This window comes from Loxodonta africana, chromosome 21 (genome assembly GCF_030014295.1).
Source record: "Loxodonta africana isolate mLoxAfr1 chromosome 21, mLoxAfr1.hap2, whole genome shotgun sequence".
NCBI classification, from domain to species: Eukaryota; Metazoa; Chordata; class Mammalia; order Proboscidea; family Elephantidae; genus Loxodonta; species Loxodonta africana.
In genome coordinates, this window is record NC_087362.1 from 49,809,160 (window position 1) to 49,833,554 (window position 24,395).

The 24,395-nt window shown below is 48.3% G+C and overlaps 1 protein-coding gene across 4 annotated transcripts in view; it reads left to right on the forward strand.

The window, feature by feature from the left end:
• Positions 1–24,395, forward strand: part of RANBP10 (RAN binding protein 10) — a 73,529-nt gene that overhangs the window by 32,679 nt on the left and 16,455 nt on the right. For all 4 annotated transcript variants that reach the window (XM_010596741.3, XM_010596740.3, XM_003417024.4 and 1 more), the window contains 2 exons: positions 9–61; positions 21,004–21,171. In XM_010596741.3, the coding sequence (XP_010595043.1) occupies positions 9–61; positions 21,004–21,171 (221 nt within the window). The remainder of the gene's footprint in view (positions 1–8; positions 62–21,003; positions 21,172–24,395) is intronic.

Below are 24,395 nucleotides of genomic sequence, written 5' to 3' on the forward strand. Positions count from 1 at the left end.
TTTTGAAGGTACATGGGAATAGGACTCTCAGCTCAAGGCGTCAACATGAACAGACTTCCTGGTGAGTCATTGGTTAAGAGAACATTTGTTCTGCTCCCCTGATCCATTTTGTGATGAGAGTCATGGCGGCAGCTAAGAGGCTGGAAGAAGACTGTTTGCTGGCCACCTGCCCCAAGCCATGCCATTGGTTGTAGGATTCTGAAAGGTGGCCATTGGGCTGGGATGGTGTGGGCTTCCATTCCAAAAATTAATTGGCAAGTGATTGTCATTCATAGAATTTGAACTGTTTGCAGTCACAATCAAGTGACCTGAGCTTGCTCCCAGTGAGGATACGCCTCAGTAGCCCTTACTGTCATTGGCCTTTACTAACCAGCCTGGGACTCAGGCATGTGCTGGGAGGGAAGCTACTGCCAACCCTGGCATCTTGTTACTTCACCATGTTTAAGGTCAAAGTCTTTAGGAGACATCCCACATGGAGCATGATTGAGGTGATTTCTCAATAAATGAGAGGATGTGAGCAAGACTTAGATTTGACAGTCAGCTGCCTCATATTAGTGGAATGCTCTAGGCCCTGCAGATGGGCTCCTCTACCACCCAGATACCCATTCCTTCTGCTGCCATCTGCCCAGCAGCTCATGCCCAGTCCTGGCTGGGGATAGAAGCTTCTCAGTCATTAACTGGTGGGTTCTAGAAGACGGTCCCAAGCCCATTTGTACCTTGGGTAGCAGAAGTGACATGGTATAAGCTGCTCTGACACCATCATGGGACAGGCAAAGTCCCTGTGTTTTTGTCCTGGTCCTCCACCCTTTGTGCCTATGACACAAGGAAGGCCACTGGCTTTCTCCAAAGAGGGAGTGACACTTAAACCTTATACTTTTCAATCCAGGTTTAATTTCAATCTTAGACTTTTTCTAATGGACTGATTTCAAATACTAGGAATATAAACACACTTAGGATTCAACTAATTGTCAGGATCTGTAATTCTGACTTTTTTTGCTTCGATATGAATAAAAACTGGTCTTTTGTTATTAATTAGTATGTATGTGGCATGTTTGACCTCCTTGTGTAGCATGTGGTCATGGTCTTTGTTCAGCAAGCTTCTGGCCTTGGCAAAGTAGTTGTGTCTGGAGTTTCCATAGCTCTAGTAAACAAGGAGCTTAGAGAAATAATTTCCTATCAACAGTAAACTGATTCTTGATCTTTTTTTTTAATTTATTTTATTGCTTTAACTGTGCTCTTTGAATGTTCACTCTGCTTTGGTGATGGAGGAAGAGGTATTTCTAGGCTTAGTACATATAAGGAACTATTGGATGGCAATTAAAACAACCCTGAACACTGGTTAAAATAATGCATTTTTGTTTATACAAGGCAATACTATATAGAAATGAAAAGAATGAAGAGGCTCTTTAGGTACTGATTTGGGGTAATCTGTAGGATATATTTTAAGTGAAAAATACAAGGTGTAGAGCAGTATGTAATACGCTACCAAATGTGCAGAGAAAAGGAGGGAAAACAAACATACCTGTATCTGCTTGTACATGCATAGAACATCTTCGGAAAGCTACAGAAAATTTTATAATATTGGTTGTCCCTTGGGAAGGGGCAGGATAGCTGGGAAGGAAGTTTTTTGCTTTTGTGCCTTTTGAGTTTTCTTTGTGAATATATTGTCTGTTTTAACAATACAAATAAGATTAAAAATGAAATAAAAGCAAATGCCCCTGCTTCGAGAAGACCTTGCTCCTGGCTTTCAGGTGGTCTGGGGATTTGACCTGTGGCCATGTGCTGGGCTTGGTGTACTGATTTCCATCTGTTCCTCCTTGTTTAGTAAAGACTATTTTTGCATGGCCCTTTGAGTTTGGGATCCACAGAGTGGAGCAGAAGAGGTGGGAGGGGTTCAAGGTTGGCCTGAATCTCTTTGAGGTGAGCTGGTGTGGAGTTGGCCTAGTCTGTTTCCCTTGTTCATTAGGTGGGGCTTTTGAGCTCTCTGAGCTGGTCTGAGGCCACCTGCTTGTCAAGGGTGCTTTGACATTGCTAATGTAAAATTGTTGGAAAATCCATTTTTGGCCCTCATGGAGTTGGACCCAACCCAGGCACAGAGGGTGGCCCTGTGGGAATAGAAGGGGTTTGAAGACAGTAGATGGGGTATCTTGGTCTCACACTAAACACATCAGAAAAGTGGGCACCGTTTTTTTTATCCTTACTGGTACATGTCTTTCTGGCAAAAGAAAGGGGCCTAAATGTTCAGTGGATATTGCGCTTGTCTTTGTTTTCACTCTGTCTGTCAGCCCTTGAGGGCTTTTTTTCTGCCATATCTGATCATCTTCCTGATTATTCCTAAAGGTGGAAAGTAGGGGTGAGATTGCATCTGTATAGGGCTTCTCCCTGGGAAGGATGGAGGCCATTGACTTTCTCAGGATCCTGGGCTGGCTGAATGGCTGGGTAGACTTAGCACAAGATATATGGGGGTGGGGTGGAGGCACCCCTCTCAGGAGTGATGATGGTGGGCCTGCTACTTTCATCCCAGTGTTGGGGTTGAAAGATCACAGTGCCCTTTGGTGCTTTCCACTTTCGTGATCACTTTTTTCTTTTCTGTGGTGACCATGCATACATTCTCCAAAACTGAAAGTTTGATCATTCATAAGCAGTTGACCCTAAAGCTACTTGTATGTCTTTTGATTGAGCCGGTGTTATGGGGAGCCTCTGAATGGTGTAAGCAGGGGTTAGGCCTGCCCATATTGGCTTGCCAGTAGGCTGGAGGGGGATAGCAGTTAAAGTCTTTTCTGCCAGTTGCTCCCACTTTCCAAGAGGCCTTTGGTCGAGATGAAGGCTAATTGGGTTGTATAGATAGAGTAGTGTCGATGGTGGTGGTGGGGGGTGGCTTAGGCTGGGTCCAGATTTTGAGACTTCGGTGTTAACCTCATATGAGATGTTTGAGGGTTGATGTCTCCAGGCTTGCTGGTTGTTATGGATTGAATTATGTTCTCCCAAAGTATATGTTGTAAATGCTAACCCATGTGCCTGTGGTTATAATCCCATTTGGGAATGGGTTGTCTTTGTTATGATAATGGACAGGATTACTGTAGGGTGAATCTTGAGTCAGCCTCTCTTGAGATATAAAAAAAGATTAAACAAGTAATCAGAGAGAGAAATGGGGTAAGGTAGATGCCGAGACACGTGGAAATCTCCAAGGAACCAGGAAGCAGAAGCTGAAGAGACAAGGATCTTCCTCTAGAGCCGACAGAAAGAGAAAGCCTTCCCCTAGAGCCAGCACTCTGAATTCAGACCTCTAGCCTCCTAAACTGTGAGAAAGTAAGTTTCTGTTTGTTAAAGCCAGCATTTTAGTATTTTTTTATTATAGCAGCACTAGATAACTTTGGGTTTTTAGATTTTTTAAGGCTCTGGCCTTCCAGGTGGGGTTTTAGCTGTCTGCGAGTCAGTCTTAACATGCCATCCCAGTTTGCTCAGAGGAGTAAGTGTGTGCACAGTCATCTCTGAGAAGGAGTCAGTGGATGTCGAGGAGGTACCAGGAGCCAAGGGGAGCAACAGGCCTTCTCAGCAGGTGCAAGGACTGAGACAGGAGGGGTGCACAGAGCCTGCAGCCAGCCTGGATTGCTGAGTGGGAAGGTGTGTCAGGCTGCTGCTTCGGGAGTTATTCCGTGTAACGGCAGGCGGCCCTCATTCATCCTGAAAGAGGCCACTGGATTGAAAAGAGCACCCTGATCCTGGGCAAGGAGGCACTTGCTTTATCCCTTTGGGATAGTCCTTCCAGTGTTCCAGGGAAACTTTTAACAGGGCAGATTCTGTCTTCCCTGGACAGGTCTTTGGTTGAGGGCAGCAGCATTAACAGCTCTGTGATGATTCCCTGTGCTTCCGAGCTGCTGCAGAACTGAGACTCCAGGCAGTTTTTTTCTTCGTGGAGAACTTGGAAGGCTGTTCTTTGGCATCATCACAGCTTTGAGTGAACAGATACCCTTTCTCCACCCATGCAGTGTGTTCTGTTGGAGGTGCTGGTTACCGAGAGCCCCTTGTGTTCCAGGCTGTCTGTGCTAGGTGCTTTACCGACAAGTATCTTATTTAGTCATAATGGTGATGTCCTTATTCATTTCTTGTGTACCTACTATGTGCCAGGCACTGAGCCCAGCACAGGGTAAACAGACACAGTCCCTGTCCCTGTGGATCTCAGCCCAGTGGGGGAGACAGATACTGAATAAATAACCCTGCAGTTGGTCACTTTGCCCTTCGGTCAGTGCTGTGAGGGAGAGTGCACGGTGCCATGAGAGTGCACTATACATGGGCTTCCATGTGCAAGTGACATTCAGGCTGGCATCTGAAGGATGAGGAGGAGTTAGCTAGGCCAGGAGTGGTAAGGTGCTGGGGGGGAGGGTAGGGGGAGAGGAAGAAGGTTCTAGGCTGAGTGAGAGAGAACATGGAAAGAGCTGGGCGCTGAGGAAGTGAATGTAGGCCTGTAGGGCTGGTCCGTGTGGTTGCCAGGGCACAGTGAGGAGTGTGGGTTGCACTGGTGCTATGGGGAGCCACTGAAGGGTTTAAGCTGCGGTGAGGCCGGCTCATATTGGCACAGGCTGGAAGGGCAGGAACAGGGGCAAAGAGGCCAGTAAGGAGACTATCACCACAGTCCAGAAGAGCATGGTAGTAGCTGAGACGAGAGAGCTGGGGAAGAGAGGACAGGATTGAGCCCAGCTGGAGAAATTCGATTGGACTTGGCGTCTTCAGGGTGGTAGGTGATTGGGCTTCACGATACTGGTGGTGTGCTCCAGTGTTGGTAATGATTTGTTTCAAGAATGCTTTTATTAATAAAATGGCCTGGTGATGGCCATTTCAGATGCCTAGCCTCAGTGTTATTAGGAGCAAGTGAGAAAGCACGAGTCGAGCAGCCCTTGTCTGAGTCAGTCCAAGAAAAGAGGTTAACAGGAAGCCCAGCCTTGGCCTGTCCAGCTGCTGTGGTCTTTGGCTCTTAATCCTGCCTTTTATGATCCCTCGGAAGAGAGACTTTTGAGGGAGGAGAGTCTCCATCTGATGGAGTGTTTGAAACCCAGACAGATGACAGACTGGTCTAACAGAGCCTCCACCCCTTTCTGTCTGAAGTAAGCCCTTCTTGACTGCAGGGGTTAAACTCTTTCTCTCCTTTCCTCCTCCACCCCAGGTTACTGGATTCCCTGGCTTCTCTTTGGCCTTGTTCCTGGTTAGTAGCTGAGTAAAGTGAATGTGGAGACTATGGAGGCAATACCTGCCTTCCTTGAAAGACCCAGAGGAAGCTCTGTGGCTTCTGAATGATTGCCCGTGCTTGGCCAAGTCTTGAAAGTGCAGTTAAAGGGCAGCCTGGCACCTCCAGGCTGAAGTATTCAGCCCCCTGTTCTAATTGCACTCTACCTTTGAGCAGATCAGACCTCTAGAAACCTCAGTGCTTTGCTTAAGAGCCAGCAGACAGCGAAACCCATTTGCCCCAAACAGAGGTTATCTTCCTATAAAAACCAGACTGTCATATCATGCATCTCTGCTCCTGCTGTTAGATACCCTCGCCCTGGCTCCCGAACGGGAATCTTCAGAGTTGTCTTTGATTCTGCCCCCCTCTTCCAGGGCAACTCTTCTCCTGGCCCCTTTTCACCATCCCTACTGTCATTGCCTCTCCACTGGGCTGTTCCCACAGCTCCCTGTTTGGGACTTGGCTCCAGGCCTCTGCTCCCCACTCCCTGTACTCATTGTGGCATGAGGTTTCCTCCTAAGAAACCAGTACCAGTGTGTCCCCTGCTTGCTTTGGGCTTCTGACCCCCCAGTCCAGAAGACACAGTCTCCGAGGGTGCTGCTTAGCCTTGTTTTCTGCCACCTTTGCCCTCCGAAAACACCACACATCTGTGTGTCTGTGTGGGCCCCAAACTTGCTGCAGACCTTCCCTGTTCTGTCTCTGGGCAGATGTCCCTCTTGCCCCGGGCATGTCCTCCCTCTTGACCCTCATAAACCCTTGGCTGCCCCCTTTAGCCCTGATCACATCTACGTGATTACACTCGTCACCCTGCCTTGGGGTGACTCCTTCATATTTACCTAACAGTGTCCTTCTTGTGACTCGGACCACATCTTTTTTACCACCGCTCCCCCAGAGTAATCACAGTGCCTGGCATGATGTGCTTGGGCTGTGGAATGAGGTCTTTCCTGCACTTTGCTGTGCTTTGCCTGGACTTGATGGGCTTCAGGAAGCCATGTGTTGTTCTGGAACCAGCCTTGAGTCAGGTCCCCATTGGCTTGCAGTTGGGAGAAGCCTTCATTTGGAGCTTAGCCTCACCCCAGTGGATTGTGGTGCCGATTGTGTGTGGGGGCTGTGCCAGCACATTCTACCTGTAGGAGGAATGACCACTCGCCTTTCTGTGTGTCAGCGCTCAGTATTGCTGAGCAAACTGCTGGTTCACATTTAGTCATGAGGGGGAGCAGACCATGACTGGACTGGCAAGAACCAGTTCGAAGCCCTGGTTTTCTTGAGTTGTACTGGCTCAGCAAAGAAATCTTTGTTTCTAGAGCTGTCAGGGGCAGAGAACAGCTACCCTGGTGGTCTCACTTTGACCCTGGCGACAGGTAGATGGTAACAGAGTGGCTCTTGTATGAGGTTGTGCTGGTTAGACTTTTTGGGGAGCCTATGGGCGTGTCTTAGTTTGCAGGGCCAGAGGTTTCTTTTGGAGGATGTGGACATTTTCCTGTTTACCTTTCATAGGGTAAGGTGTTTTTGGCCTCCTTAAGTGTGAAACCAAGGAATAGGTGTGGCCCAAAAGTAAGTGTCAGAACCCCTGGCTAAGGGTGATCCTCAGGCAGATGAGTGTACCTGCAGCCCCACCCTCCCACTGGTGAGCTTACAGGGAAGGGCAGGGTTGGGATCCCTGGATTGAGGAAGCGGGGAGAGGAAGTCAGCGTTGTGGCTGGAGAGTGGAGTTCAGGTTTCTTGAAAGCTCGGGTACTCTGAGGAGGGTGAGGAAGGACAGATCTTCCTTCTGTGTCTGGTGCCTTAGACAGGCCCAGGAAGACTCTGGCTGAATTGATCTGTGACTGAATTGATAGGAGGCTCTGTCTGTATCAGAGCTGGGCAGCTGATAACTTCCTCCTTGTCATTCCTGTGCAGGAGGCAGCTGTTCTGTTGATATGGTCTTTATTACTTTAATTACTTCAACACCTAAAAAGAAGGCCCAGGCTCACTGAGGCAGGCTTTCCTTGATGAGACCTATCAAAAGAGAACTAGCTGGAAGAGCCACAGCTGGCTGGGAATTAGAGGGGCAGACCTCCTGAAGCAGGCAGTGCCAGGCAACCAGGCCCTGGGAGAGCTGCCTGCTTTCCTTCCACAGGATGGTCATAATCAAGCCAGCATTTTTCCCCACCCCCTAGAGCTTACCTCACCAAGCCTTCTCTGAGCGAGCTGTTAGGAGCATGCCCCGGGAGTGCTAGCTCCTCATGGGTGGCGGGCCCATCAGAAAGCTACTTCCACTGGGTGGGATATATTCTGCAAACAGCTGATAGTTCCTATCTGGACAGGCTGTGGGGGAAGAACGACAGATAGGAGAGCTCAGGGCGGAACCCTGGGGTCCATGCCAGGCTCATGAGGGCAGAGGCTAGACCCTGTGGATGTGGCAGACGCTAGCTGTGACAGAATGCTCAGTGTCCTTCCTTCTGATCTTCCCAAGGGTATAGCACATGCAATGAAAGGTGTCTGCTTGGAGTAAATAGCAGTAGCAGATGCCTTTGCAAATTGGATGTCTTAGAGACCACTGGCATGTAGGTGTGTTTCCAGTAGTTGGGAAATGCTGTCTGGCTATACCTGCCAAATAAGGATTGCTTCTGTCCCACTCCATATAGGATAAGCCCCCACAGTATCTCCTGTTAACCATCTGGAACATCTTTCACCCCAGGATCTATGGTGGTTCACCAGAGTCAACCATGGGGCTGCTCAGTCCCTCTGTGAGGGAAGCCATTGTTCTCCCCAGCTAGGGAAACAACTTTTCCTGGACACAGGCCTCACTCAGCTCCTTGGGCATGATTGTAGGTACTGTACAGACCTCCCAAGGGAGTGCCCTCCTGGGCCTGGGTAAAGGGAAGAAGCCAGTTGGTGGTCTCCCTGTAGTTCAAGCCCATAAGATACCTTGAGGGAACCCTCCTTGGAATCAGCAGGGAAATTCTCTGAGGTCACTGGAGTGGCTGCCCAGGTGCTTGGCTGTTGGAAGATAGTTTGGATTGTGTGCCTGGTGCTGCCTCCCTTGCACTGTCTTCCTCATTCAGTACGTTCTGTGTCTGAGCTGTCCTTGGGAAAGACCTGGATGGGAGCGGGTAGGTAGACCGACAGAGGCCTTGCAGCTCTCTGAACAGGTTCCACAGGCTGTCCAAAGCAGAGGTGGTTTGGCAGTTGGGCCCAAAGGGCAGTAGCTGGTGAAAGCCTCTGGTGGTTCAGTGGTGGTTAACGGTGTAGGCACCCTAGGGTCCCACCATGGTCCTGGTTGGGGAGCTTGTTTCACCTTCTGAGGTCTCTGTTTCCTTGCTGCACCTCTCTGGGCAAGCAGTCCCCACAACTCTATGGCCGGCCAAGCCTATGCTCCTTTTCTGAGGGCTTCTTCCCTCACCCACAGGGAGACCTGTGTTACCACAACATACCAGGCTGCTGAGCAGCCTTCTGAAGTGAGGCAACTCAGTCAGGACTGGAAATTATTATTTCTGGGCTTGGAAAGTCCTTGTCTAGAGTATCCTATTTTCTCATCCCAAATACCAGCTCTTACCTGTCTATAGCACAGAGGTAAAAACTCTGGATTTAGAACTGTATTTTTCAGGCCAAGCTAAGTCCTTTGAGATAAGAGGTTTCGTCAACAGCAGAAGGGCCAATTCTGAAGCTCGTGTTTGTCAATCTCTGAAAATAGAGATTCTCAAGTGTCCTCAAGTATGACTGGAAGCTGGAGCCACATCAGGGTGAACAGAGTGGGGACCATTTAGCATTCGTTCTCTTGCTTCCCCAGTGCCGGACAGAGGGAGTCTGCGTCTAGGGGTCCTAGAAACGCAGGAATATTTTGTATCACGCATGAGTCTCCTCTTGGGAAGAGTTTTGCACATGTGACGTATGCAGTCACAGGCTCCTACCTTCCAGGGGTCATCCCATTACCCACTGACTACCCGGAGGTTCAGAAGGAGCTCGATGGGAAACAAGGAAAAGCCAAACCTAACCCCAGAGGAGAGATGCCAAGATCTGGGAGCTGAGGTTGTACCTCAGTTTTATGGAGCAATGCCAGGTCTTTCCTTAGCCTAGTCCATCGTGGATGTCAGACTCAGCTTGTCCTATGGGAGCCTGATATGTAGGCAGGTAGCCCTTTCAGCTGCCATTTGAGCCATGTCCTAGCCAGACCCAGCTGGATCCATCCTGGCTGACCACGGGCCTCTCTTGGCCATCAGGAATCCATTTCTTTCAGGATGGGGGAGTGGTATGACCTATGGAAGGCACCTTATATGCCAGCACTAGCTGTATTGGGCTCTGACCAAGTGTAGGGCCTAGGTGCCCCTGAGAGGGCATACCTTACCTAGCTGCAGAAACAGCTTTTTTCTCCTGCCTTCTTACCTTGTTTTCCTTCCATGTGGAGCTACTGTGAAGAGAAGGCCTTGAGCCCAGAGCACTGCCTGCCCCTCTTGCATTGGGGCTGCCCAAGTCATCACCTAAGAATTGTGTTGATCATATTCCTTGGTCCCACAGTTCCAAGAGCTTGGGGTTATGGCTATGTGAGTGCTATGATGGGTAGAGGGGGAGAAGTTCTCTGATGCTACCCTACAGCGTTTACTGAATGAAAAAATCTCTTTTACTGTCTCTCATTATCCATTGTCAAGTCATTCCAGAAACCAGATCCTGTTGAATTTTTAAAGATATTTGAGGTTATAGGGAAAGCATCTGTCACATGGCTCCCTGGGGACAGCTGGCTCTGAGTGAGTGACCACCTCATGGAGCAGTCCCACCCTGATGTCCCCTGTGGCACATGTGCTCTCCACTGCAGCCCTGGAATCAGGGAACAGCCAAGGCAAGCCAGCCCAGCACCTTTTTCCACAGCCAGCCTCAAGAGCAAACTTCTGAGAGCTACTGGGTGTGGTTGTTGAGCTCTGTTGACTGCTCCAAGGTCAAGTGGCCTCACTAGGAAGCAGGTCTGGGGCTGCCTTTGCTGGGCTGTTAGTGAGGAGAGGTGGGCTGTGGGTAGCTCCCTGCATGCTGGCTCCCTCAGGGCAGAGGAAGCAGAAAGTGGAAAGCGCTCAGGTCTTCACCACTCGAGTAGATGTTAGAGGTGGAGAAGGAAGGGAAACTCACTCATGAGTGTCTCTTGTGAGCTGGTGCTCCCGCCAACCCCAAGGGAACTCAGAGGGCTAAGAAGCGACAGAATTAGGATTCAAACACCAAAGTCTGGACTGATCCCAAAATCCAGTGGTGATTGGGACCCATATGTTGGGGAGAGAATGCGGGTTTGGTAGCGTGAGGGCCACAACTTAGGCTAGCTTTGAGGGCTAGACTCTGTGCTGGTCAGCCTTGGGCCAGGATTGGAACCTATTTGGACAGGCACAGCACCAGCCAGGGAGGGCTCTGTGCTAATGTGCTGGTGAGTCAGAAATCTTCCCACTTGGCAAGCGGAGTGCTCCCCATTCCTAACTCCTCTGGGACTGAGGCCCTTGATGTGTCCTGGCAGAGAGGAGTGGCATTGGGTAGACTCCTAAAGCAGTTATGCTGAAGTCCCTGGCACCCCCACAGGGAGTGTCCCACCTCCAGGGAATGGCATCTGGGAATGCCGAGATGATGAACTATTTTCTCAGCTGCCCCTGTACTTCTGTAATTGGGACTTCCTGTTTGAGCAATGCTGGAGAAGGGAAGTGGGCAGTGCCAGAGCATCTGAACAGGATACCTGAGGCTGCCTCCCTCCTGGCCTGGCTGTGGCTTGGCTTCTCCTTGCACCACTGACATCTGATGGAGCCTGACATGGCAGAGGTAGGCTCTCCTGTATGGGCACTGAACTGGTGACCCATTCAGTTTTCTCTGGGAGTCACAAGGCATATTCTCTTGGGAGAGGGAAGAATGGTTTCATTGGGTGGCACCCTCTGTCAGAGTGTTGACACCATCGTATAACCCCAACCATCTTTCTGATGCAGAGCCACCTGGTCATAACTCCCTGTGGGGCCTGACCTAGGCAGCTGTGCCCTCACATCCCATTGCCCTCTGCTCTGGCCCCCAGTAAGGGTAAGGACTCTTAACTGCCTTAATAGGAAGCTCCTGGCTCTGGCTCCAGGGCAGGGGATGGTGGGACTGGAGAGGAGGCTTACCTAGGACCAGAGCAGAGGAGTGGGGGCGACTGTAGCTGATGGACTTTCTTAATGGGAAGGGGGACTTAGAGCCATGGATTCTTCTAGAGCTGGCTGGACTAAGTAATTCTGTCCAGTTTCACAGATAAGGAAACTAAGATCCAGAGAAGGTCAGAGAAGTGAGATGACTTGTGAAGGCGGAGCTAGCTCTGCGGAGTGGCTGCAGGCCTTGTCCCAGGGCCTGGAAGTGGCTTTTCTACTAGTCTCTATGGGTGGGGGTATGACATAGGGGTACAGTTCCCATTACTTTGCTTTTCTTAAAATGAAAACTGACAACAGAATGCTTTTTTAAAAAATATTTAAACAAATAAAATTTATTGAAGGAATGAACCACAGGAGAGCTTATGTTCAGTTTGCCTGTAATGGTATGCTCTCCCTTATGGCAAAACAAAGAGATACTTAACAAGTAGAGTGAGTACAGATAACAAATCCACATCAAAGCAATGGCAGGAAAGGAGGTGAGATTTACAAGGGTGGAAAACTGACCACAGAACTTTTCACAATCAAGCCCAGGATTGCTTACCAGCAGTGGGCCACAGTGTGGTCTGACCTACTGACATTCGTGTGCCCCAGGCTCCCTTTTCATTTTGACAGGCATTTCTTGAGCACCTACTGTGGGCCAGGTGTTCAGCAAGGGGGACAAAAAGATGCATGGAGGTGGTTCCTTTAGTCAGGGACCTTTTACTGCTTCAAAGGAGAGAAACTCATCTCTAAAGTCTTGCCAGGCCTCTGGAAGAACAGGTGGTGCCAGGGCTCAGAGACTCCAGTGTTGTCCGGGACTCACTCTCTCTGTCTCGCCTCAGCTTTCTGCTTATTGGTGTTAGTCTCTCAGACTGACTTTCTCTGAGGTTGGAGCAATGGCAGCAGCTTAGCGCTTTGCTACCCGCTCTCCTTCCAGCTCCCTTGTAGAACCGCCCCGGGAAGAACTCTGGTCTAGCCCTGGGGGAGGAGGGTGACTATGATTGACAGTCTCCGCTGGAGGTATAGGTTGGAGCAGGGGGGAAGCTCTTTCTTAAGAGAAGCTGGGTGCTATCTCCCAAAGAAGGGGAGCTGGACAGAAGAATCTGGGCACTCCCATGTCCCCCTACTCTGCTTTTCATTCTTGCAGCCTTAGAGTCTGCACAGTTCCTCAAGAATGGTAGTACCAGTTTCCTCTCTGCTGTACAGCTTCTCAGGGCCTGGGGAGAAGGTTCATCGAGACAGGAATAACTGAGTACATTTAGAGCAACTTCGTGTCCCTTAACATCTTCTTGTCTATTTTGGGCTTCTAGTGCCTTTCTATCATGTTTTTTCTGCCCTTTCTAGTCCTTGACCAGCCTGATTTATTCTCTCAAAAGAATAACAGAAAGCCATTGCATCAGGGCAACACAGCAGGAAAATCCTTCGGTGACTTCATTTTTAGCTTCCTGTCCACATCACTGTTTCTTTAGTGAGAGTCCCCAGCACAGCCTTGCTGCCTCTGGGGTGGAGCCGCAGAGTTCTTGAACCTGCCATCATCTCACCTGCCTTGGATACCTACCTGCCTACTTGAATGTCTAAGAAGTCATCTCAAACTTAACGTGTCCAAAACGTCTGTTCCTTTGGCCACTCTTCCCTATGTCTCAGTAAGTGGTACCTCCACCCACCCATTTGCACAGGGCAAAAACCTCGGAGCCGTCCTTGTTTCCTCTCTTACCATCAGCACCCACATCCAGCAGGTCCTACATCTCACTGAGTTCCGGCCCCGTTGGTCGCATTTCTGTTTCTTAGACATGCCAAGCTTGTCTTGTCAAGCAGATTTCAGCTCAGGGGTCACCCCCTCAGAACGGGCTTCCTTGACTACCCATCCCCATCGGTCCCCATCCCTGCCCTGTTTCTAGCCCATCCTCTGGCTTTGTTTCCTTCAGAGCACTTAAAAAAAAATTTTTTATTGTGCTTTAAGTGAAAGTTTATAAATCAAGTCAGTCTATCAGACAAAAATTTATATACACCTTGCTGTATACTCCTAATTGCTCTCCCCCTAATGAGACAGCACACTCCTTTCCTCCACTCCCTCTTTTCTTGTCCATTCAGCCAGCTTCTGACCCCCTTTGCCCTCTCATCTCCCCTCCAGATAGGAGATGCCAACATAGTCTCATGTGTCTACTTGATACAAGAAGCTCATTCTTCACCAGCATCATTTCCTATCCCATTGTCCAGTCCAATCCTGTCTGAAGAGTTGGCTTTGGGAATGGTTCCTGTCTTGGGCTAACAGGTCTGGGGACCATGATCACTGGGGTCCTTCTAGTCTCAGTCAGACCATTAAGTCTGGTCTTTTTATGAGAATTTGGGGTCTGCATCCCACTGCTCTCCTGCTCCCTCAGGGGTTTCCTGTTGTATTCCCTGTCAGGGCAGTCATCGATTGTAGCCGGGCACCATCTACTTCTTCTGGTCTCAGGCTGCTGTAGTCTCTGGTTTATGTGGCCCTTTCTGTTTCTCGGGCTCATAATTACCTTGTCTTTGGTGTTCTTCATTCTCTTTTGCTCCATGTGGGTTGAGGCCAATTGATGCATATTAGATGGCCACTTGTCCTTCAGAGCACTTTTTAACTACCAGGTGTTTTCTTGTTGTTTATTTACTTGTCTATAGTTTGCATGTCTTCCCTATTCCTTTCACCCTCCCCACCCCACTATGTAAACTCCACGCAGTAGGCCTTTGTTGACTGTTTGGTGGCGAGCAGATGATGCTTGTCTTTCCTAGCGATTGGAAAGGTGGCATTGTGGCCATAAACCAAGCTGCTGCACAGCTGCTGTAGCCAAATGAAGTGTGTCACATTCTGTGACCCCATGATGCGTTTTGCACAGATATGTACACACCTTAAACACACACACGGGCTCTTAATTTTGTTTGGAAAAAATATTGGCCATACAGTGGTGGCGTCAGTTGAAGATGCACTACCATTACAGCTCTGTAATTTTCTTGGAAAAACTTTTAACTTCATAGCACTTTGAGGAGCAGAAGACAGGGAGCTGGCATTGGGATGCTTAGGTGGTGTTGCACAGCTATAGGGTATTGTGTTAGTTTCCACTTGCACCTATAACAAATTGCCACAAACTTAGTGGCTTAAAACAACACAAATATATTATACAGTTCTGGAGATAAGAATCCTAAAATCAAGGTGTCAGCAGGATTGTGTTCCTTCTGGAGGCTGTAGAGGAGAATCTGTTTCTTTGTCTTTTCTACCTTCTAGAAACTGTCTGCATTCTGTGGCTTGTGGCCCCTTCTTCCATCTTCAAAACCAGCAGTGCAGCATCTTCCAATCTCTCTCTCTCTCTCTTTCCATCATTACATCACCTTTTCTAACTCTGACTATCGTGCTTCTCTCATGATTGTATTGGGCCCACTCAGATCATCCAGAATAAAGTCTCCACCTCAAGATCCTTAATTTAATCATACCTGTGAAGTGTTTTACCGTGTAAGGTAGCATATTCACAGGTTCTGGGGATTAGGATGTGGACATCTTTGGGGGACCACTATTCAGCCTACCACAGGTGTCTTCTTTTTGGCAAATCTATACAAATTGAAAAATCATTTGGGAATTGAAAAAACAGGACAGCTTGTCTTTTTTCCTGCCAAATTGAGGTGATGGTGAAGCCTGAATTCACTCCAGATAAATGTTTTATGTCCTTTTATTGAGCTCTTCATTTTTAATTTTAAAATCCATATTTATAGCTAAAGTTAAAAATGTTAATTTTGTCAAAATAATTATGTAGTTCAATTTTGAAGAAAAGTATTCAAAATGGCTACATGTTTACTTTAAGTCATTGAAAATTTAAACACCTGTTGTTTTGGTAATGGTTATTGAGTTCTCAGACACAGAGACAAAAATATCTCCCAAATATCCTTGAGTTACTCACTGAGTAGAAAATGGTTTTTCCAGGTGATTTTACCAGCTTTGATAAATCAAACGGCCAAATTAATATTAGGTTTTCTGGAGTATGTACCGCTTGGATCTGCGAAAACAAAAAAAGAAAACCTCCCAAGTACTGGTCCTGTACCTTCTGAACAGTGAAATCTGCATAACAGATCTGTCACACAGGATCATCCTTTTACGAGAAAGAGGTGGGCTGGCAGCTAGGGCTGGTCACTGGGTGGGCTCCTGCACAGGAACATGTGTACATGCATGTGCACATGCCTATACCACCTCTCAGACTCCTGCTGTACGGGCCGCAGGGGGAACTGGCGATGACATGATGTAGCCCCTACCCCAAGGACTCGATCTTGGGGGGAGGGTAGGAACAATCCTAGGAATAGTGAATAGTGTTGGGGTCATGGAGAGGCTCAGCAGGAGGCAGGCAGTGGCCCAGGGGTATGGACAGTATGCCAGGAGGAGACCAAAGAATGTTACAGAACACTGCAAAGGACAAGCATTGGAATTGGACCAGTTCCAATTGGAATGTGCTGGCAGAAGGGGAACCCAGTGGCATCGCCAGCTGTGGACACAGCTTCAACAAAAGCTCTGAGAGGGCCCAGAGGAACAAAGAGCAGCGCTCAGGAAGGAGTCTTTGGGAGGCCTGGAGTGGGCAGTGCCTTTGCTGGACAGTGTTCCCCCATGGCCATATATGGCCTAAGGAGGTGGTGAGCAGTGGGCTTGGCTTTAGGGAAGACTGTGCTAGTCAGGCAACATTGAGGAGAGCCCCACCCGATCCCCTGGCACAGAAGCATGGGTGCCTGACAAGGCGCTACAGCAGTACACCCCATCTTGGGGGATTCCGTGCAGAGAACTGTGGCCGAAAATCAGTGTTCCTGCCTTTGTATGCAGGAAGTGGGACTGCATGCTTGGAAGTTTTTCCCAGTGGCACTGGGTGGAGGTATTTGTTCTGGTCTGCTGGTGGCAGTGGCTGCCTGGTGAGACAGGAGGACAGGTGTGCCCTACAGAGCAGGGACTGGCAGCTGCAGCCTTCAGACAGGAGGCAGCAGTGCCTGTGACTTCCTCTAGGGCTGGGGGCTGGGCCTTCCAGTGGTGTTGGCCTGCACCCCACCCCCCCAAAAAAAACTCACTGCAAGACACAGATCTTGGGTCTACAGCTCCCTACAGACAGTCCATCTGACCACTTCTTTCTGGTGCCAGGGGAGCGGTTTGGCGCTGGCTTCTCTGCCAGCATGGTTACCACTGTAATTGAGATAGGAATAGTGAGAAAGGACGGGGGTTTTGGTATCTAAAGATTTGGTTTCAAATCTCAGCTTAGGTACTTCTCAACTGTGTGGTGAGCAAGTCCCCTAGTCTTCTTGGTGAAACAGAGGTGGTGGCAATACCTGTTGTACCAAACACAGGGTTATTGTGGTGGTCTCATAACATGCTGTCGCTTCCTGGTGAACTGCTGCACCATGTGTATGAGAAGTCCCTGTGCTCCATCTGGGGCATTGGGGAAAGACTGCTGTGGCTGTGGATCCTGAATCAGGAGATGCTAGTGGGTATGCCTGGGGCCACTGAACACAGACCTGGAGGGGTGATGGTCACTTTGCTCCTCACTCCTGTCCAGCTGGCCGCCCTTCATTTCTGGCTTCCACATACTAGAGAAGCAGCAGTTGCTGTAGCCACTGCTGTCAGGAAGGAGCCCCAGGGCTTCATTGCCCAGCTCAGCCGAGGTGCTGCCTGGGGGAAGCCTTGTATACTACAGCCTCCTCTGCCTGGCTCTTGATGGGGGAATGGATATTGCTATGCCCCAGGAGCGCCATTTCCCTAAGGCCACATGCTTGTGTACCCACCCGCAGTACAAAGGCCTCTCCCGTTCCTGGGCCTAGTGAGCTTGGAGGTTGGGTTAATGCCCAGAGCAGCACCCTGTCCCTCTGGGTTGGACAGTCCTGTTGTTTCTGGGGAATTGGGGAGGTGAGAGCAGAGCCTGGCTCTGGTATAGGCCTTGACCCTTCCAAAGCCAGCTCTGAGTACGCCTGAGATGGGCGGTGGGGGTGGGGGTGGGGAGCAGCAGGGCTCTGAGTCTCACCTGTCAATGAGAGTCATTCTGCTTCAGCCTGTTGGCCATGTGAGCTCTGGGAGATCCTTGTTTAGCCAGAGGACTCCTGGCTGAAAAGGCATGAAAGTTCAGGGTGCGCAAGACTTGGGTGGTCCTAACACAGGGCAGCTCAGGCTTTAAGGTCTGGTCTGCTCCACCTCCTTCTCCAGTCATGCCTTCTCTCTTCCTTGCCAACTTCCTGGCCCTGTCTCCCTTCCATTTTCACCCCCACCTCTTTGCTTACAGCCTACTTCCCCCTCCCCCAGACACACGTATACACTATGGGTGTTTGAGTCCCGCCCTCCTTTCTGAGTACTCTAGATTCTCCATACCCTGCCCCACTGCCCTTTCTTCCCAGAGGAGAGCTTTTCTCCCACTCGTGCCCCATGCAAGGGAGGAATGTGTTGATGCATATTCACGTGGGCATGCTGCGCAGACCCTAAGGAGGCAGGCAAGAGCCGGGAAGCTGTGCCAGCTTCTGTTGCCATTCTTGGAGGAGCTACCTCGGGGGTGGACCCTGCCTGCCAGCCCATCGGTGTGCCAGCCCTGGGCCGATCCTGGGCCCGCTCTGGCCCCATGGGCTCCATTTCTGCTCCATCCAGGCAGGAGGGCCCCTCTGTAGCCTGCACTCTCCCATCCCACCTTTGTGCCTTCACTTGTACTTCCCCCTCCTAGAATGACCTTCTTCACTCTTTCCCTCTGTCAAAACCTTGGTACACATCAAAGGGCTCCCTTCTGCTCTCCCCATTCTGTTCAGTGTGATAGTGGAGGCCCTCTTCAGTGTAGTGAGGTGGGTGAAGGCAATAAGAGGCAGACAGTTTGGAAAGGAAGAAATGAAGCTGTCTATTCTCAGACAACATGATCATCTATATTAGATATTTTCAAAGAATCTTTAAAAAAGCTACCAGAACTAATTGGTGAGTTTAGCAAGGTTGCAGGATGCGAGGTCAATATATAAAAATCAATTATACATATTTTAACAGCTTTAATTAGATATAATTTACCCATTTAAGGTGTACAGTTCAGTGGTTTTTAGTATGTTTATGGAATTGTGCAACTATTACCATAATCTAATTTTAAAACATTTTCATCACCCCCAAAATAAACCTTGTCCCCACTCCCTCATCCCCAAAATCATTTATATTTTAATATAATAGCAAGAAACCCAACCCATTGCCATCGAGTCGATTCTGACTCATAGCGACCCTATAGGACAGAGTAGAACTGCCCCATATGGTTTCCAAGGAGCACCTGCTAGATTCGAACCACTGACCTTTTGGTTAGCAGCCGTAGCTCTTAACCACTATGCTACCAGGGTTTCCATAATAGCAAGAAGCAATTACAAATTTAAATTTTAAAATGTCACTTTATAATAGCATCAAAAATAAAATACTTATGGATAAATTTACTTCTGAGATTTGCTGAGAGAAATTTTTGAAAAAACCAAATGGAGAGATACGCTACATTTATGGATTGGAGTAATCAGTATGGTTAACCTACCTGTTATTTCCAAATTGATCTATAGATTCAACACAATCCCAGTCAAACTCCCAGCAAACCTCTGAAAGACACTGTTAAGAAAATGAAAGAAAAAACCACAGACTGGGAGAAAATATTTGCAAAACACATACCTGCAAAGGACTTGTACCCAAAATATGTAAAGAATTTTTAGAGATCAATAATAAGATAAACAACCCAATTTAAAATGGGTTAAAGATCAGTTTGACAAAGAAAATAATCACTATGAGTAGGAATTGACTCGATGGCAATGGGTTTGGTTTGGTTTGATTTTATATAATAAAGCACATATGGGGCACAGTTGCAGAGACTTCTTAGACATATCCAAATACCTTGCAGGATTGGTTTATTGAGTTAAAAGGCTTAAGATCATAGTCTTATGGGACAACTCAGTCAATTGTCATAACATAGTTCCTAAAGATAATGTTTTACATCCTAGTTTGATGAGTAGTGTCTGGGGTCTTAAAAGCTTGCAAGCAGACATTGAAGATAAAACTATTGGTCTCTACTAATCTGGAGCAAAAGAGAATGAAGGAAACCAAAGACTCAGAGTAGAAACGAGTCCACAGGACTAATAGCCCATGTGAACCATGGCTTCTTGTAGCCTGAGACCAGAAGAACTAGATGGTGCCTGGCTACCACTCTACCAACTCTTCTGACCAAAGACACAATAGAAGGTCCTGGATAGAATGGGAGAAAAACGTAGAACAAAATTCAGATTCCTGAAAAGGCCAGACTTACTGGACTGATAGAGACTAGAGAAACCCCTGAAACTATTGCCCTAAGATACCCTTTGAACTTGGAACTGAAGCCACTCCCAGAAGCCACCTTTCAGCCAAATAATATATTAGCTTATAAGATAAACAATATCACCCGTGACTAATGTGCTCCCTTAAACAATCAACTGTCTGAGCCCAAACAATCAACATTTACCCAAAAGCAAAGATGAGAAAGCAAGGAGGGTCAGGGAAGCTGGATCAATGGAAACAGAACAAAAAGAATGGAAATAATAAAAATTTGTAACCAATGTCAGGGGACAATTTGTATAAAAATTGTTAAATGGGAACCTAATTTGCTGTGTAAACTTTTGCCTAAAATTTAATAAAATATTAAAAAAAATGAAAATAAACAGGTGGCAAACAAGCACATTGACATGAAAAGCATCTTTGGTCATTGGGAATATGCAAATTAAAACCTCGATGATATTAAAACCATACACACCTACTAAAATGGCTACAATTAAATGCACGTGGGCGCGCAAAACACACACACACACAGACACACCACACATACAATACCAAGTGCTGGTGAGAATGTGGACAACTGAACTCTTTTATGCTGGTGGAAGTGCAAAATAGTACAGCCACTTTGGAAAACAGTTTGGCAGTTTCTTATCAAGTTAAACACATAGTTAATCATATGAGCCAGCTGTACTGCTTTTAGGTATTTATCCAAGAGAAGTACAAACATGTCCGCGAGACCTGTATGCAAATGTTCTACATATTGTGGTGGTGGTAACATTTGTCAGAACTGGCTGAACTGTATAAACATTTAAAAAGGGAAAATTTTTTGGTATATAAAAATATAAATATAAATCTCAAAAAAAATTTTTTTTAACTCCACCATGGTACACTTTGGAAACCCTGGTGGCGTAGTGGTCAAGTGCTACGGCTGCTAACCAAAGGGTCGGCAGTTCGAATCTGCCAGGTGCTCCGTGCAAGCTCTGTGGGGCAGTTCTACTCTGTCCTATAGGGTCGCTATGAGTTGGAATCGACTCGACGGCACTGGGTTTGGTTTTTGGTTTTTTACGGTACGTTTCAGAGGTCAGTTCAAGCCCCATCTCCTTCATGAGGCTTTCGCTGACCACCTACTTGTCACCCTACCATCTGGTGATCCCCTTTCCCTTCCAGGTTACTGATGGTTTTGGTTCCCATTAACAGTTGCTTGGAATCATTCCTCAGCTTCCCAGGGGACTCGCTGATCCTCAGGCACAGTGAGATCCTGTCCACGCCTGGCCGTATAGGAGGCCAAGAGTGCTGGCCGAGGTGGTTGCAGGCAGCCCTGTACTGAGGCTAAGTAGAAGGGTTGAGACCTGGTGGGCAGAAGGTGTGACTGCCCTGCTCCTCTCTCTAGTCCCTGTGCTCTCTCCCAACAGGTTGGGACAAACATTCCTATGGTTACCATGGCGACGATGGGCATTCCTTCTGCTCGTCAGGGACTGGCCAGCCCTATGGTCCCACATTCACCACAGGAGATGTGATCGGCTGCTGCGTCAATCTCATCAACAGCACCTGCTTCTACACCAAGAATGGCCACAGCCTTGGTGGGTGTATAGGGGGACCTTGGAGGTCTACTCTGTGGAGTCTCTTTGGTTGGTGAGAGGCCCATGGGCAGGTCTTGAGGTCAAAGAAGTACCACAGGACCTCACTGAGCCCTGGGAGACTCCAGCCATTTCCAGACTCTTTGAGGAGAGGGTAGCAGGGACATGCCCTTTTTTAATCCATCTGTTCAGCACCATTTATGGAGCCCAGGGTTGGTGCTGAGTGCAGCAGTGTCCTGGTCATGATCCTGGCCTTTGTGGTACTTGTTGGAGTAGGGTTTGGGGTCGGATGAGAAGTTTAAGGGGCCCGGGTTCATATTTGAGAATGCGGTGGTTTGCATGCCTGTTGCCCAGATGTTGGCCAGCCCTTCTGACAGGATGCTGGTTGCTATGGAACACTAGTGAGGGCTGCAGTAGTACAAGAGAGAAATAGACAGATGGGGCCAGGTCTCCTCTGGTCTGTCCGTGATCAGTGAGCTGTGATGCAGACAGGTTATTGTAAAAAGTCTCCTTGGTGAAACTAGGCAAGGGCCCAGAGAAGAGGAACGTGGCCTGAGGTAGGGCAGTGGTGATGGTTGCAGGAATCAGGAGACAGGCCTGACGTAGACCCAGGAGTGACCCACCAGGGCTTAGTGACACTAGCAAGAAGAAATGATAGTCCCCAAGACTAATGCCCTGAGATACTCTTTAAACCTTGAACTGAAACAATCCCCTGAGGTCACCTGTTAGTGAAATAACAGATTGGCTCATAAAGTAAAGAATATAACCCGTGAGTACTTTGCTAAAAACATATGAGACCAAATTGTCAACAGTTACCCTAAAGCAAAGATGAGATGGAAAAGGGGCAGGGAAACCAGATTACTGGAAATGGAACAATGAAAACGGAATGAATGAGAATATTTCACATTGTGAAAAATGTAACCAATGTCACTGAGTAATTTGTATAGAAATTGTTAAATGAGAATCTAATTTGCTGTGTAAACTCTGACTGAAAGCACAATAAAATATTATTTAAAAAAAAAAAAAAAGGAGCAAGGGGAGAGCAGCTGGGTTAGCAGTGCTGTTAACCAAAATAAGGAACCCGAGAGTTCAGTGGAGAATGTTGAGGGGTCTGTAGAGGTCCTTGGAGGAGCAATCCTGTCCACACGTGGAAATTGAGGATTAGAGTTTAAGAAAGAGAGGGATTGGCTATTCTGATGCTTTGTCCCACTAGGTGATGACTGGTTTTTGACCTCTTGGGTGAGAAAGGGCCCTTGGCTAAACTGGCCGCAAGGTAGGGCCTGACTGCTGGGTCTGTCAGCCTTCCTGGGCTTGTAGAGATTGTTAAGCCTCAATTTGGCTACACCCTGGTTCTTCCAGAATGGTGTAGTGAGAAGAGGACTAGCAGACCTTGACCAGCCAGGCTGGCCACAGGCCTGGTCAGGAAGGGGAGCTGGACATTTTACCTGGAACCCAGCTTCTTGGAGGCCTCCTTCCCCTGGCTCGAGGGGCTGTCAAAAGGTGGATACCATCCCCCACAGTCCCTCTCTGGCTTTTCTAGGAGCTGAGCCCAGGCAGCATCAGGGGACCTTAATGGGTATCAGGTTTGCTGGTGGCTGGGGCCACCAGGGCCTCAAGGCTGAGTGACCAGGAGCCGGCAGCCCTCAACAGGGTAGTTGGATATCTCAGCCCAGAGTGGGCAGGTAAGCCTGGAGAGCTGGGCAGCTGAGAGCATAGCACAGACCTGCAAGCTTAGCCATCCAGGTGCACATCCTGAGAATTCTTCTTCTGAAATGGATGGCCTTCTAGCCGCAGTTGTTGGCATTCAGTTGCTGAGGAGCTAGCAGCTAGCTGAAGGGTAGGGCTGAGGTCTCAAGGTGGCTACTACTCCCCATCTGTTCTATGAGTTTAGCTTTTTTGCCGGCTCTTGGTTCCTCTGCTGTCGGAAACCCAGGGGCCACCATTGTGGGCTCCCACCCTTTACTGCTTTACCTGCCCGTCTTCCCTGGATACCCGCTATCCTTATGTCCCTCCACTTTGTCTACGTCTTGCTCAGAGCATCGGACTTGCCATGGGACACAGGGTTTGGGGCATACCCTCCTGGCGCCTCTGCACTTGCAGCTCCCTCCTCTGGGCCCTGATGTCCACTAGGACCACCAAAGGACCATCAGCTGTTAGTCAGGTCTCCAGGTCCCACAGAGAGCTCCTGGCCACCTTGAGGTCAGCCACAATCCTTAGGCCTTAAAAAAAAAAAACAAAAAACTTACCTCTCCAGTTCCCTCCTTTTTAGACCCCACATAAGACCCCACACATCTTGTAGTTAAACTTCACTTAGTAGTATATTGCCTATTTTGCCAACCAGTCAAGACTTTCTGTGGTCTTGCTTGTTATATCTAAAATATTTGATATCCTTTTCAGCATTTTAATAATGTAAAATTTGATTGACATGCTGTATGTGTGTGTTTTCATCAACACATTGATAAAAATATTGGAAGAGGACAGGGCTGACATTCGAGCTTTTCAGCCTGCAGATAGACACCAGCCATTTAAGAATTACCAGTTATATTAGCTTCGAAATCATGTTTTTCCATTTTTTTTTTCCACAAGGATATTATTGAGACCTTAACTGAAAAATGAATATGGCCTATTCCCCTGTATTTTCTAGATTATGAAATTTAATGGTTCTGTAAAAAAGGCAATGAAGCTAGAGTAACAGACAACTTGGTGAATCTTCTAATGACCTTGTTTCCTCTTCACCTGGGATCAAGGAGTCCCTTTAGAGAAGCAGAAGGACGTTCTCTGCCAATGGTCCCACTGCCCCTTCCTTTCCTCCATCATTCCTCTGTCATAGCACTCACCCATCGGTCAGTTGTCTGTGTAATTATTAATTGGATGCCATCTCTCTTGCTGGAGTCAGAAGTACTTTGAGGGCCAGGCTCCAGCTGTTTCTCTAGTGCCTGCCACAGGATCTGGCTTGTTTGAGCCCTCAGCAGCTCCTTGATGGAAGGATGAGTGAATGAAGACGGGAGGCTGACGTCTTCTCCACAGTGCCCGTGCAGTTACAGCTCTGTGCTCTCTTGTCACGAAGATCTGTGCTCCCTCACAGGCTCTTTATACTGTCATGTCAGCCTCAGTGACCCTTGACCTGTGTGTCTAGCCCGCAGCACTTCTTATCAACAAGTTTGGGTGTCCTGTTTGCATCCTGGCTCTTTGCCTGGACCTTCCTCCTGTGGGCCAACCCAAATCCT